Source organism: Caretta caretta, chromosome 4 (assembly GCF_965140235.1).
Source record: "Caretta caretta isolate rCarCar2 chromosome 4, rCarCar1.hap1, whole genome shotgun sequence".
Classification (NCBI taxonomy): Eukaryota; Metazoa; Chordata; order Testudines; family Cheloniidae; genus Caretta; species Caretta caretta.
Genome location: NC_134209.1, coordinates 103,993,830 through 104,008,689, shown reverse-complemented (window position 1 = coordinate 104,008,689; position 14,860 = coordinate 103,993,830). Strand labels below are relative to the sequence as shown.

The window sequence follows — 14,860 nt, the reverse complement described above, 5'->3', positions numbered from 1 at the left end:
GATGGCAGCTTTCTCCTTGTGAGAGAGGCTATGTGCCTGATTCTCCTCTTACTTAAGGCCTGATCTAAAGCCCATTGGAATCAGTGGAAAGATTCCCACTGACCTATGTGGGCTTTGGATCAAGTTCTTATACCAATATAATCAGAAGTGACTTACACTGAAATCAGTGGAGTTACACCAGTGCAAAACCAGTGGAAGTAAAAGAAAGTTGTGTTTTTGAGGGAGGAGTCATGCTATTGTCATTTAATTGCTTTACCTTTGCATAGTTTTTAGCATTTTTTTAGAAACCTCTGACGTGTACGTTCATTTGTTCTATTTAACTGTCACTTGTTAAATACAAATTTTGCATTAAGTTCTTTCTACTTCAGTGAGTTGGTGCTGTCCCACTTCTTGCATTGTTAACTTATTTGTAACAAGATTATAAAGCGAAGGTACATCTTAATCTTTCCCTTCCCAAATGATCTGAATAAATTATTGCTACATAATTTAAGAGTTTAGAAATACTATGAAAGTCTTGATTATAATTGTCATTGCTTGTTCTGTATTATTACAAGGTGTTCCAAGGCATTAGCCTTTATTTAGGTTTGTCTGCACTACAATTGCTACTTGGTTTTTAATCCCCATTCATTAAGATTTACAATCATGTTAGTTAAGAACATAAGAATGTCCTCACTGGGTCAGAACAATGGTCCATCTAGTCTAGTATCCTGTCGTCTGGCAGTGGCCAGTGCCAGATGCTTCAGAGGGAACAAACAGAATAGGACAATTATCAAGTGATCCATCCCCTTGTCCTCCAATCCAGCAGGTATAGGTTTAGAGACACCTAGAGCATGGGGTTGCATCCCTGACCAGCTTGGCTAAGAGCCATTGATAGCCCTATCTTCCACCAACCTATCTAATTCTTTTTTAAACTCAGTTATACTTTTGGCCTTTACAACATCCACAGGTTGACTCTGCATTGTGTGAGGAAGCACTGCTTTATCTTTGTTTTAAACCTGTTGTCTAGTAATTTCACTGCGTGACCCCTGGTTCTTGTGTTATGTGAAGGTGTAAATAACACTTCCTTATTCACTTTCTCCACACCCGTCATGATTTTAGAGACCTCGATCATATCCCTCCCTTAGTCGTCTCTTTTCTAAACGAAACAGTCCCAGTCTTTTTAATCTCTTCTCTTATGGAAGGCTATTCCATAACCCTAATCATTTTTGTTGCTCTTCTCTATACTTTTTCCGATTCTAATATATCTTTTTTGAGGTGGGGTGATCAGAACTACCCACAGTATTCAATGTGTGGGCATACCAGAGATTTATATAGAGGCATGATGATATTTTCTGTCTATCCATTTCCTAATGATTCCTAATATTCTGTTATCTTTTTTGACTGCCACTGCACAGTGAACAAATGTCAGGGGACTAGCCACAATAACTCCAAGATTTCTTTCTTGAGTGGTAACAGCTAATTTAAATGCCATCATTTTGTATGTATAGTAGGGATTATTTTTCCAATGTACATTATTTTGCCTTTATCAGCATTGAATTTCATCTGCCATTTTGTTGCCCAGTCACACAGTTTTGTGAGATCCCTTTGTAATTCTTAGTCATCTTTGGACTTCACGATCTTGAGAAATTTTGATCATCTGCAAACTTTGCCACCTTGCTTTGCCACACCTTTTCCAGATCATTTATGAATGTTGAACAGCACTGGTCCCAGTACAGATCCTTGGAGACCCCTCTATTTACCTTTTCCATTGTGAAAACTGACCATAAATTCCAACCCTTTGTTTCCTATTGTTTAACCAGCTACTGATCCCTTAGACAAACTTCCTTCTTATCCTAGGACTGCTTACAAGCCTTTGGTGTGGGGCCACGGCAAAGGCTTTCTGAAAGTCTAACTACACTATATCAACTAGATCACCTTTGTCCACATACTTGCTGACACCCTCAAAGAATGTTAATACACAAAGAGCATATACAGGAGAAGGAGTAACAGACAAAGGCCCCATCCCTGTTTGTGATCCAAGGATGCTGCAATCCACCCAGATGAATCACAGTGAAGGACGGGTGCTAGGCTTACATCTCCAACTGTTGTATACCTTATTTTAATATTCTACTGCTATGTTATTCTCAATTTAGTATTGCAGTGAAACCTGGTAATAATAACCACCACAGGGTCCGATGGATTTCTGACAATGATGACAGATGACTACATGATGAAGTGTGATCACTGTGGATGAGCATTGTGGGTGAACTGAGATTCTACTGGTCTTTTGGCCAGGTGCCCACTTTTAGGGGTCTGTACCTGCATCACTGAAATCAATGGGAGTTTTGCTATTAACCTCAATGTATATGCAGTGTTGTAGCCCTTGGGCAAACACTTTTCACAAAATGATCATTCTATATCTGATTTCTCAGTCCTCATCCTCAAAGGAAACCTGCACAACACCTTCAAAAGACGAGCCTGGGCACTTACATTCATAAAATTTGTTAGACACTAATAATCATGGTCTTAATAAAGACACTGGATTTATGGCTCATTACAACAATCCGTAACCCACTAACCCCCCTTTTTTGTCCCAGGACTGCAAAGGGTGTTAACAGGAAACTTCACTTTGAATGGTCCCTTCCAATGTGTGTTAACTACTAAACAATCTGTTCTACCTTATATTTAGCTGTGATACTGAGTACCTTTCCCAGACCTGAAGAAGAGCATGGTGTAGCTCAAAAGCTTGTCTCTTTCGAGAAGTTGGTCCAATAAAAAAATATTACCTCACCCACCTTATGAATGTCTGTGGACAGTCTCTTAGCAGGTCGCAGTTGGTAAAGATTTCACCTGGAGTACATCAACACTAAAAGGTAACAACAGTACAGCCGCAATCTCTCCAAGAGATGGTAGCTAGGGCAACGGAAGAATTCTTTCACAGCCCTGAGCAATGTAGTTAAGCCAATCTAACTCTGTAGTGTAGACCGGCCCTAGGTTTCTAATATTCTGATTTTTTTTTAAACTATCACCACCTTATTTACGATTTATAAACTGGATTTTATAAATCAGATTGGTTGATTGTTTTTAAATCATTGTAGTATTACTTTAAAAAAAAAGCAGAAGAGGGCATTGTTTAACTGATCGCTGAAATTATAAGAAATTTTGGGGCATACAATTTAAGCTGCCAATTTTGAACCTATAGCCAAAGACTCCTAGCATATCTTTGGTGTGTTTCTTTTTGGGTTTTTTGTGTGCCTCTGAACTGCAGATGGTTCATAACATGCTAATATTGACTACACTGCAGCCTCTCTGCTGTTTCTGATTTCTCTGCTATAAAATTAAGAAGTAACAAAAAAAACCTCCATTAACAACTTTCCCTTTACATTGTCCTTATGCAATTTGGAAAGCTAGTTATGGTAATTTCTTCATATGCCTTAACACAAAAACATAGTGCAGCATTACAAATTATTCCTAGCCTCACGATGAGATTGTCGTATCTCATTTTGAATGCAACCATGCAGATGTTGGCAGGTGCTTAAGTAGTACTCTGACAGATTAAAAAACAAAAACAAAAAACCAAAACCCACTTTTCTGAGAAACTCCTAAACATTCTCCTCCAAAATATTCTCTCCCCCAGAAGGTTGGAACTGAATGTTTGTAAGTTTGTTAATTTTCTATGGTTGTGTTGCAGGTTTTATCAAACCAGAGTAGGAATTGGCAGGGAATCTAAGATACATATTCAAATCATCTTGGTCAACTAGCCTGAACCAACATATGGTCCTGCTGAACAATGTGCTTATTATACATCCAACATAGGGAGGTGGGAGGAAAAGGAAGACAGCTGTTTCCAGTGACTTGTTTAAAGCTGTGCATGAGAAATGAAGATAATTTCTCTCCTCATCATAGTGGAAAGCAAAGCTCATTTTTAGTAGCTTTCAGAGCAAATGCTGCAGTTTCCAAACAAACCAAAATTACATTGTTCATCATGCTAGAAATTTTAGTATTTGTGTAGTTTTTTGTTATCTCTTAGTTTAACCTGATAAATCGATTATGGCTTGTGCCCGTGGGCGATAGTGTGATTATGACACTGTGACTAAATTAGGGAGCAAAGGCTACCATGCCCAGAGATACATCCAAGGATTCAGAACGGCTTCAGACAGCTAATTAGTGCACATGCTGCATTTGTAATTTTGTGCGACGGCAGCTACTGTGGTATTTTAAGAAGTGTGGCAATCTTACACTTGTTATACAATAAAAAATCGTATTAGGCCTTTTGGTAGATGTAAAGAAGCAAAATGTAAATGACGGCATCTGGCTGCTTGGCAAAACCAGTGAAACAAAAAATTAAAGAAAATTCTTATATGTTACATCATAATAAACTCACATAAGTCAATTTCCGTGCAGTCTAATGTAACACAACCTGATGAACTGAAACGCATACTACATGCAGGATTAAACTCCATGCTTGGGGTTACCCTAAACCTCTGACAACCAAAACCTGGGAGATCATTCGATCATTCCATAATCCCCATGAAATTCTGGAATGGGCCACAGTTGGAAACAAGATATTGGGTAAGATGGACCATAGTCTGACCCAGTCTGGTAGCTCTTATGTTCTTACCTCTCATGGTCTCTAAAGTCTTTTAAACTACAGATTTCAGAGTAGCAGCTATGTTAGTCTGTATTCGCAAAAAGAAAAGGAGTACTTGTTGCACCTTAAAAACTAACAAATTTATTTGAGCTGTAGGTCACGAAAGCTTATGCTCAAATAAATTGGTTAGTCTCTAAGGTGCCACAAGTACTCCTTATTTTAAACTACACTGTCAGATTCTCAGCTAAAGCCTGTGTCCATGAGATAGAGGTGGGAAGAAGGGCTGCAAAGATCCCAGTTGTCGTTTCCTCATTCTGGGGCATTTTTACACTGACTCTGATCCCAGAATAGTTTAGGGCAGCCTCTTGAACGTTCTAAACTACTCAAGCTGGCTGTGGCCCCCAAAGGTCCATCTGTCAGCTGGTCATTGCCAGAGCGCAGTAAAGTGTTGGCAATACCCCTTCCGCCCCTAACATATCCCGTATGCTAGGGGCTCCTAAAGGAGTGGCTTAGGAGTCAGTTATGTTACTCTATTCCAGCTGGGGACTAATCCACCCAAGCATATCCCCACATATGCCGGAGCATAGCTGAGAATCCAGACTATTATTTTTGGTAGTCAATTGCAGAGATGTATCAGAGGGGTAGCCGTGTTTGCTGCTTTTACAGATCAAGACTAAGAGTCCTGTGGCACCTTATAGACTAACGGATGTATTGGAGCATGAGCTTTCGTGGGTGAATACCCACTTCGTCGGATGCATCCATGCATCCGACGAAGTGGGTATTCACCCACGAAAGCTCATGCTCCAATACGTCTGTTAAGTCTATACATTGAAGAGAAGTTAATTTAGCTACCCAGGTGAAGTTTGTACAAGCAATTTTTTTTAAAATCAGCGTATCGTCTACCCAGTATGGTAGAAAGGAAATTGATAAACAAGACCTCTGGTAGATTTAAACAGTTCACTTCATCCAAGAACTCCAAATACTTACCTGCCTGCACATCTTAACTCCAACCATTCAGGAGAGCACTTTACTGCTATTGAGCAATTTTAAAACAGGCTGGGGTGAGAGGAAAAGCACCTTACCCCATCTAGAAAAGTATTCCTCTTATTTATGTGACATGACTACTTCCCAAAGGAACTGACTTCCCTTCCTTACAATTGTACTGTACCCGTAACCATAGAAAGAATGGGCAAACTCATTTTGCCATTTTAAAGCCACTTGAACTCAAACACTATTGGGTATGCATTCTGGTTAGGGAAGGCTACAAGAAACAGTGCAAAAGGGAAAATAATGGTGAAAAAAGGAGGAGAGCAGACAGTGAAAAACAAAACAGGGGAAAGGCACCAGAGAAGGAAGAATTCTAAGCAAAATTTAAGCATCATGGGCCTGTTTCTTCTCTGTCTTACACAGTTGTAAATTAGGAATAACTACACTTAAGTTAAATATGGTGTAAATGAAAGAAGGATCAGGCTATTAAGTTGGTTTTGCAAACCCAAAAGAATTAGTTCCAGAGGTTCATAAAATCTCAGACTCCACAAGATTCACTCATCCTTTAATTCAGAGAGAATTTTCTACGTAGCGGCACAAAATACTGCTTAGTAAAAATATATGGAGTTCTCCAACTCCTTTGCCTAACTCTTTTCTACAGTGCTCCTCTCACCCCCTCTCCCGCCCACCAACCCTCCACCAGTAGGACTCCCTCTGTTTTCTTCTGTCACTACTCATTATTTCTTTCATCAGCTTTAATCTAGCAGGGAAAAGTCCCTTTCTGGCAGCATTTAAAAATATCCACAAAACAGTCACTGCAAGTCATAGTGGAAAATGCATTGCTGGACCTTGGCAGTGGTGCTGGGGGCCTCAGGGATTCGTAATAATCATTAGGGCATACTACTAAAAGTCAGTGCATGTTACACTGCATAAATAGTGTGTGTCTGCATTCTATTTGCTTCCCATCACTGTTCCTCTCCTTCCCTGCCCCCCATGGCAAGTTCTGCGTACCCATTTGGGGGAGATAAGTCAATTTTCTTACCCTTCACTCAGCGATGAGTTAGTTAATTGTCCCAATAAACTTGTTCATTGCGGCTGGAACCTAGCACAGAGCCTTGTAAAATAAGAATTAATGGTCTCTTTTTTAAGAAAAAAATGTTTTAAAAGAAGGAACCCTGCAACAAATGTGTTATAATAATTAAGGAAACTACTACATAGCAGCAAAACTACATTAGACTTTCTGATTTTTCCATGGTGTCCTTGGATAGATACACTACCCAGTAGACCATGTTAAATGCTCCAAATGTGACAGGAAATAGAATGCGTGCATATTTGTCTATCTTACTAGTGCCAGAGCTGGAAGCAGGGGGAGCAGGAGACGGAGAGATAGCAGACGGCTTTACAGATGCTCCCACCGTATTAGCTGTGGTCTGAATCTGCTCCAGTCTAGATCCAAGTAAATGATGAATAGATGGGGATCCAGCTGTGATATGCTGGGTTATGCATCCAGTTAAAATTGGGGTGGAGGGAGGAGCTGGAGGAGTAGCTCTTGCAGAAGACAATGTTTCTGATACACTGAGGCGACTGAACGGGTTTGGACTTGATGCTGAAAGAGACTGGGGTGTAATGTCAGAAGACCCCTGAGTTACCCCAGAAGGTTGGGTGGAACTGTTTGCTGTGTCAGTTCGGTTCCCACCATCGGCTTCTGACTGTGCCATGGCATTTGTTCTTTTCCTCACATTTGAATTGGCATCTGTAGTCTGCAAAGTTACAAGAAATAATATTAGTCATTTTTAAAATAGACACAAATAGAAGTGATGGGAACTTTTTAAACAAGCCCTATCATGCTAATACTCATTCATATCAAAGTTAGCTTGATCCTGAAGTTCAAAGATACCATCTGCTCATGAATATGAACTTTAAAAAAACCCAAAACTATGAACAAGAAATCTCCTAGTAGCTATAATATCGACATGACCAAATCCGAAACTACCAGCATCAAGTGACATCAATTTAAACTTGATACCATTAATCTAAGGACTCTTAGCTTGTTTTTCTCCCTTTTGGGGCTGTGATTGGGCACAAAAAGCCCATACTGAGCCTCAAGGACTTAAAAGACAAATACTTGGCCCACGCTAAATGAGAGTTCAGAAGCGCAGGCAAAGGGTCGTGGACAGGCTGCAGGAGAGAGGAATGCTTCTCCAGGAAGCTAGACAGAAGGTTGAGCCTGAGTGTGGACCACAGAGCAGGTAAGGCCCCCACACATTGCCTTCTCCATCTACCCCAGGGCCCTGCTCCTTTGGACTTTTGGGGGGGCCGGGGGGGGGCCGGTTGAGAGAGACTGACTGTTTGGCCTGTAGGAGCCATGCCCCAAACAGAAAAGCCCTGTTGGCAGGAAGTAGCCCAGGGAAGTGAACCTGGACTTACTACAGAGAGGATCCTGCTGCTGTTGCTGCCCGGTGGAGAGGGAGGGCTCAGGTCCCACTACCACACCCCTTTAGAGCCAAGGCCCAGATGTAGGAGGAAAGCTGAAGATTCCTGGATTTAAGGTCAGGAACAGATATCGCTACCACCCTGACAGGGAGGCCTGGGGGCAGAAGTCGGGCGTGCTAACCACTAGGCCACCCTGACCTCTGAGCCCCCATCACACATGGAAGAGAATGTGGGGAGCATAGTGTCCCAGACCTGAAAGTAGGCCAGAAAAGAGGGGGAGATGGAAGGCACAAATAGATTTTGAGAAGTTGCTGAAGTGGGCCCTGGAAAACCATTAACAGGTAGCCCAGCAACAGCAGTAGCAGAGCTAATGGCTCCAGCACTCTCTTCCCAGCAACAGCAGCTGATTAAAGAAATGGGGACACAGCAGCAGCTCATCAAGCAGATGATTACACTCATACAGCCACTTGGGGCAGCAGCAAGTCTCACCAGGGCAGGGGGAGGTGCCACCCTAATGCCATCCATCCTGGTGAAACTGACAAAGATGGGGCACACAGATGACCCAGAGGCATTCCTCGTCACATTCAAGAGAGTCACTGACATGACTCCGTGGCCAGTGGAAAGCTGGGCCAACCTATTGGCCCTCCACTTGTCAGGCCTGGTCCAGGCTGAATAATGGGTCTTTGATGTGGTAGCCACCCAGGATAACACTCAAGTCAGGGCAGTAATTCTGGGTGCCTGAACCTCTCCCCAAACCTACCACCAGTGGTTCTGTCAGGAGGAATTCTTGATTGGGACTCAGCCCTGGGCCATTGCCCAGAGTCTGAAAGAACATTGCTGGTGGTGCCAGAGGGTTGCACAGGTGCCACAGAAGGTAGGCATGGAACAGGGCGCACAGATCCTCTCTACGGGGGGTGTACATGGATTAGAAGGCAACATCCTGAAATTCTCACAGAGGTCATTGCCCTGGCAGAGAACTCTCTCAGATCCCTCGGGTCCAAAGCAAAAATGCCCGAAGTAACACCGGCATGACCCCAGGGCATATATATTACTGACCTCCGAATCCAGCCAAAGGTTCCCTGGGAACTGGGATGCCCAAACCCAGGGGTAAGGATACAAAGGTCTCAAAAGAGCCCAGAAGTCCAACCTCACTCTGTTAGGAGGGATCTGGACCCAATGGAGTGACTTTGCCCGCAGGGGCCATTTCCACAGGGAGAAGAAGTGATGGGATTGACTTCAACTGCAGGGGTTTGCTTTGCCTGTGGGCAACAAAGCAATTTTTGGCAAGACTGCCTATTCATGGATTGTATTTATGGGCAGGCCTAGACCACAGACAGCCAGGCTCAGAAGAGGGGGCCCAAGGAAAACGTTAGTCCAAGTGGACAGAGTGACCATTCAAGGACGGACAGACTCTGGCTGCAGCCAAACCCTGGTCAGGGAACCAGGGGGGCCAGGAGGGAAGCACAGAGTTATGATCTACCTCCAGTTCATCAATGGAAATATACAGCCCTACGCAATGAGAGAGATGAAACTAACTGTGCAAAACTGCACCAAGATCCTGGAGTGGCCAAAGACCTGGCCTATCTGGTCATCCTGGGGTGTGACTGGTGGTTTTGGAAGAGGTTATCCCGAGGGTGTCACATCCCTAGTGGAGGCAGGTTCGAGGCCAAAAGACCTCAGAAAACAGGAGATGGTCACAGTGGCCGAGGAAGGGTGCCACAAGGGGAGTTCCTAGGAGATGTCAAGGACCCAGAGGAAGGACTGTCCTTGGTAAAGGACCATGCACCGGGGCCAAACCAGAGCAGTAAGGGTCCACCACTACCCCTCAATGTGGACTTGTTGTCTGGCGAGATGGACTTTGTAGCCTGGATGCAGCAGAGTATATAATACACTCTTGACCTAATGAAAGGGTATTGGCAGATACCCTTGACGCCCGAGTCTAAAGAGACAACTGCCTTCTCCATCCAATTTGGTGGTATCAATTTAAGAACATGCCTTTTGGGCTTCCTGGGGCCACTGCCACCTTTCAGAGATTGATGGATAAAGTGCTGTGGCCACATGGGGCATAAACAGCCACCTACATTAACAGTATTTTCGTATACGGTGAAGATGGGATAACCATATAAGGCACATTATTGCAAACTACAAGCTCTTATGGAGGCAGTGTTGATGGCTAACCCAATCAAGTGCCACCTGGCTGCCAAATAAGTCACTTACCTGTGGTATACAGTGAGAGGGGGACAATTACGATCTCTGGTGGACAAAGTCCAAGCCCTAGCGGATTGCTCCATCCCCTCCACCAAGAAGCAAGGTCACTGTTTATTGGGACTTCTGGGGATGAATCTCTGACAGTACCCCCACCTTTGCTACCATTACTGACCCTTTGATGGATCTGGTAAAGGATTCTGTACCCCTGTCATAAATATAAAGGAAAGGGTAAACACCTTTAAATCCCTCTTGGTCAGAGGAAAAACCCTTTCACCTGTAAAGGGTTAAGAAGCTAAGACAAACTCGCTGGCACCTGACCAAAATGACCAATGAAGAGACAAGATACTTTCAAAGCTGGAGGGGGGGGAAACAAAGGGTTCTCTCTGTCTGTGTGTTGTTTTTGCCGGGACCAGAGCAGGAGTGCAAGTCAGAACTCCTGTAAAAAGTCAGTAAGCAATCTACTTAGATATGTGTTAGATTCTGTTTTATTTAAATGGCTAATAAAATAAGTTGTGCTGGAGGGAATGTATATTCCTGTTTTTATGTCTTTTTGTAACTTGAGGTTTTGCCTAGAGGGATTCTCCATGTTTTGAATCTGATTGCCCTCCATGTTTTGAATCCTGATTTTACAGAGGTGATTCTTTTACTTTTTCTTTAATTAAAATTCTTCTTTTAAGAGCCTGATTGCTTTTTCATTGTTCTTAAGATCCAAGGGTTTGGGTCTGTGTTCACCGATGCAAACTGGGGTAATAAACTCATTTTATCAAACCTTCCCCAGGAAAGGGGGTGTAGGGCTTGGGGGGATTTTGGAGGGAAAGACATTTCCAAGCGGGCTCTTTCCCTGTTATATTTGTTAGACGCTTGGTGGTGGCAGCAAAAAAGTCCAGGGACAAAAGGTAAAATAGTTTGTACCCTGGGGAAGTTTTAACCTAAGCTGGTAAGAATAAGCTTGGGGGGGTTTTCATGCAGGTCCCCACATCTGCACCCTAGAGTTCAGAGTGGGGAAGGAACCTTGACAGCCCCAATAAATCTGTTGGATGAAAAACTGTGATGAGACATTCAAAGCATTGAAAGACCAGTTGAGCCAGGAACTGGTGCTATTCCACCCAAAGGTCACAAAACCATTTATTGTGCAAACGGATGCAGTTGACGTCAGGCTCAGGGCACTGCTGTCTCAGGAATTCAGTGTAGAAGAGCATCCCATCCTCTGTCTCAGTAGAAAGTTGTTCCCCTGGGAGGTGGCATGCTCACTCACTGGAGAAAGAGGCCCTGGCTTAGTCACTGAGAAAATCAGCTGTTGATGTCCTGTGATATTACTTATGGGGGCAGCCCTTCTGACTAGTAGCAGACCATGCATCTCTCCTGAACTCCATGAAAGACCACAATCTGTCCATCGTACAGTGGTATCTCACGCTGCAGCCATATAGCTTCCATGTCTCCCAATGCACAGGCAGGAAAAACAAAAATGCCAATTTCTTCTATGAGCCAGAGGAGATGTGGATCAGCCCTGTGACATCACAACTTGGTGGCTGAGTGGGAGGGTATGTGATGGGGTATACAAACCCCGCATAGGGCCCGAAAGTGTTAAAAAGACAATACTGGGACCAAGTAGCCTTGTCCGGCCAGGCTTGCTGAGCATGCACCACCTGGAGGAGCCGGTTAAGTGGGGGCTCAGAAGCCCAGGCAAGGGGTGATGGACAGGCTGCAGGAGAGAGGAATGCTTCTCCAGGAAGCTAGACAGAAAGTTGAGCCTGAGAGGGGACCACCCAGCAGGTAAGGCCCCCCAGACAGTGCTTCTCCAACCACCATCCCCTCTGAGAACAGTAGGTCCTGTAGGGCCCTTGGACTTTTTTGTGGTTGTTGAGAGACTGAATGCACTATAGGGGCCAAGCCCCAAACTGAAGGGCCTCCTGATAGGAAGTAGCCCAGAGAAGTGAACTTGGATTTACTGCAGAGAGGACCTGGCCAGTGTTGCTTTCCACAGGGCCCTGGATTGGGACCCAGTGGAGAGGGATGGCCCAGGTCCCCATACCACATCCCTTTAAGGGCTGAAGCCCAGATGCTGGTGGAAAGCTGAAGATTACTGGCCTAAGGTCAGCAACAGATATCACTACCACCCTGACTGAGGGGCAAGGGGCCAGAAGTCAGGTGCACTAACCACTGGACCCCCTTGCCCTCCAATCCCCCTATCACAACAACATTCATATTTTTAACTCTGGGCTCAGATTCACTGGTATGTTCTTACTCCTTTGGTGATGTAAAACAGCTCTAAATCCAGCTCTTGATAAACCTGGTTTAGCTGCTTTGTATCACTGTTGCAACTCAAAGCAGCTGGAATTTACCAGGGAATCTGGCCCCTATTCTCTAAGTTGACACATTGTGGCCCAAGGATTCTGACACACTGTACTCTCTTAGATGCCACTTGTGGTAATTGCTGGCAAATGCTGACTTTTCAAAGGCAATGACTGCACTCCACATACAGTATTTTCAACCTCAAATTATGTTATGAAGCAAAAAACCATGCAGATTTAGAATTACTGCTATTAAAAGGCCAAGTGGGTGGAAACTTCTCTTTATGTACTCCATATACCCTTTCACAGCATGCATTTCATCTTGGCAGCAGAAAGTTAACAACTACTTTATATTCAATTAGACATTTTTATTTTGTTGAAAACAGCAGAAAAATCGATGTTCACCCCAGTTTTTTGTTTTAATCAATATACGTATTGAAATACTGAAAAGATCTAATATTGAGCTATTACACTAAGTGAAACACATATCCCTCTACCAAATGATTACATGTCATGTCATCTCTGTACTGCGATAAAAAAAAAAAACATCAAAACCCACTATATATAATACACTAGCATTCCTTTCCTTCAACTAATATCCAACTAACATAAAAAAATAAAACATTAAAATGTGACTTAGAAGCGGAAATGAACAGGTCTAAGAGCAAACAAGCTAGAATTCCAAAGTCACGTGGCTATTTACCATCACCGCTAATGAACAAACTGCAGCAGACCTCACCAACGAAGGCACTACTCTCGATAACTCCTGTCCGTCTGACTAAACACACACACACACACACCTCGCTCCAAAACAAGCAAGTATATGAGGAATTCAGGAAAGCCATGTTTGGCAGAGTGATAACCATACTTTGAAAACAGACTGCCATTTCAATGTTGCACCCTCAAGGCACTGTACCAATCTTAGCTATTTAATACATTTAAATAGCAATCACATAAAAACAGAGCTGTTGCAAATGTCACATCAGCAGCTTTACTGTGGTGTTCTGCATGATAATTTGGGGCCAGATTCATATAGGGACTTTGGTGCCCCAACTGCTACTTGAGCCTATATCCAACATTTAGGCAGGACTGACATTCAAAGAATTCCCACTCAGCTGCCACCTAAGCATATTGGTGCCTAAACACACCCAGTGCCTAAGTTTCTGCTGTAAAAGTTCCCTAGATACCTATATTTCTGGTTCTGGGCACGCGCACTGCTGCCTCACTTGAGGCATCTGGAAGTCTAAGCCCCAGCGTGACACCCAAAGCAAGGGAAAATAGGAGTTCAGCGCTCACCTACTGGATTGGGGCCTGTAGTTATGTTGGTGATGATTATATAACTTTTAGCTCAGTCAGACCATTCACAGGGGTTGTGGGAAACCCAGGTTCAATATCCCCCTCTGCTAAGGCAGAGGAATTGAACTGGCAACTCCTACCTCTCAGGCAAGGGCCTTAACCGCAGAGCTATGGGATAGTCGGGGAGGGGGGTTCCTCACTCTCTCCTTTTGAAGCTGAAGCACTTTGGATAAATAAGGAGCCACTGGACCAGAGAGAGAGTAAGAATGACTCTGTAGCCTGGTGGGTAGGGCCCTCACCAGAGGGTGGAAAAGCCAGTCCCCTTGCTCCTATCATTATTTATCCAAAGGGTAACAGCTTCAATAGGAGAGACTGAGGGAGCCCTACATCAGAAAATGCCTTTGCCCAGTGGTTAGGGCACTCACACCTGAGAGGTGGGAGATCGCTGTTCCAATCCTTTCTTCTCATCAAGCAGAAGGGAAAGACTGAATCTGGGTCTCCCACATCCTAAGTGAGCACTCTAACCACTAGGCTAAAAGCAGCGTAGCTTCTCCTTTTCCTCCTAAGCAGAAGCTCCTAACTCCCTGAGAGGCGTGAGGCTTAGGGCACACCCCTCTCCTCTGCAGCTCCCTGCTCAGAGTGCTGGCTTCAGCAAATTCCATTCTTAGGTGCCTCTCTCTCCCCATTCACTCTAGAAGGAGCCCAGATGCCTACCACAGCCTTTGTGAATCCCATGCTTTCCTGGATACCTAAAAGTCATTAAGTGCCTTTGTGAATCTCTCCCTTGGTCAACAGATTACCTACCATAGCAAACCTGCTTTACGTGGCTTGGAGGAATTAATGATACACAGCTAAATGATTTTTCTGAAATGTGGGAAAACAATTTTGTATGTCTGCCAGCAATAACTGATTCTCCAGACTCACGCTACAGTTGAACTGATGGATAAACTGGTCTCATTTGTATGAAGAGTACTGAACCAACAGATTCTTCCAAAATGTGGGAAAGGACAATAAAGAAGAACTTAAAATATTTCCTAATATAGCCCATAATCCTTAATGAAAGAAAAACACAACA

General features: G+C 43.7%; 1 protein-coding gene across 6 annotated transcripts in view; it reads right to left on the bottom strand.

The window, feature by feature from the left end:
- Window positions 1–14,860, bottom strand: part of LOC125635959 (gamma-aminobutyric acid receptor subunit alpha-4) — a 267,090-nt gene that overhangs the window by 187,172 nt on the left and 65,058 nt on the right. For 2 of the 6 annotated variants that reach the window (XM_048848413.2, XM_048848411.2), the window contains one exon: window positions 6,106–7,317. The exons of 2 other annotated variants lie outside the window; for them this stretch is intronic. In XM_048848413.2, coding sequence (XP_048704370.1) covers window positions 6,784–7,317 — 534 coding nt within the window. In that variant the 3' untranslated portion in view covers window positions 6,106–6,783. 2 more of the 6 variants (XM_048848412.2, XM_075127948.1) reach the window with 2 other exon arrangements.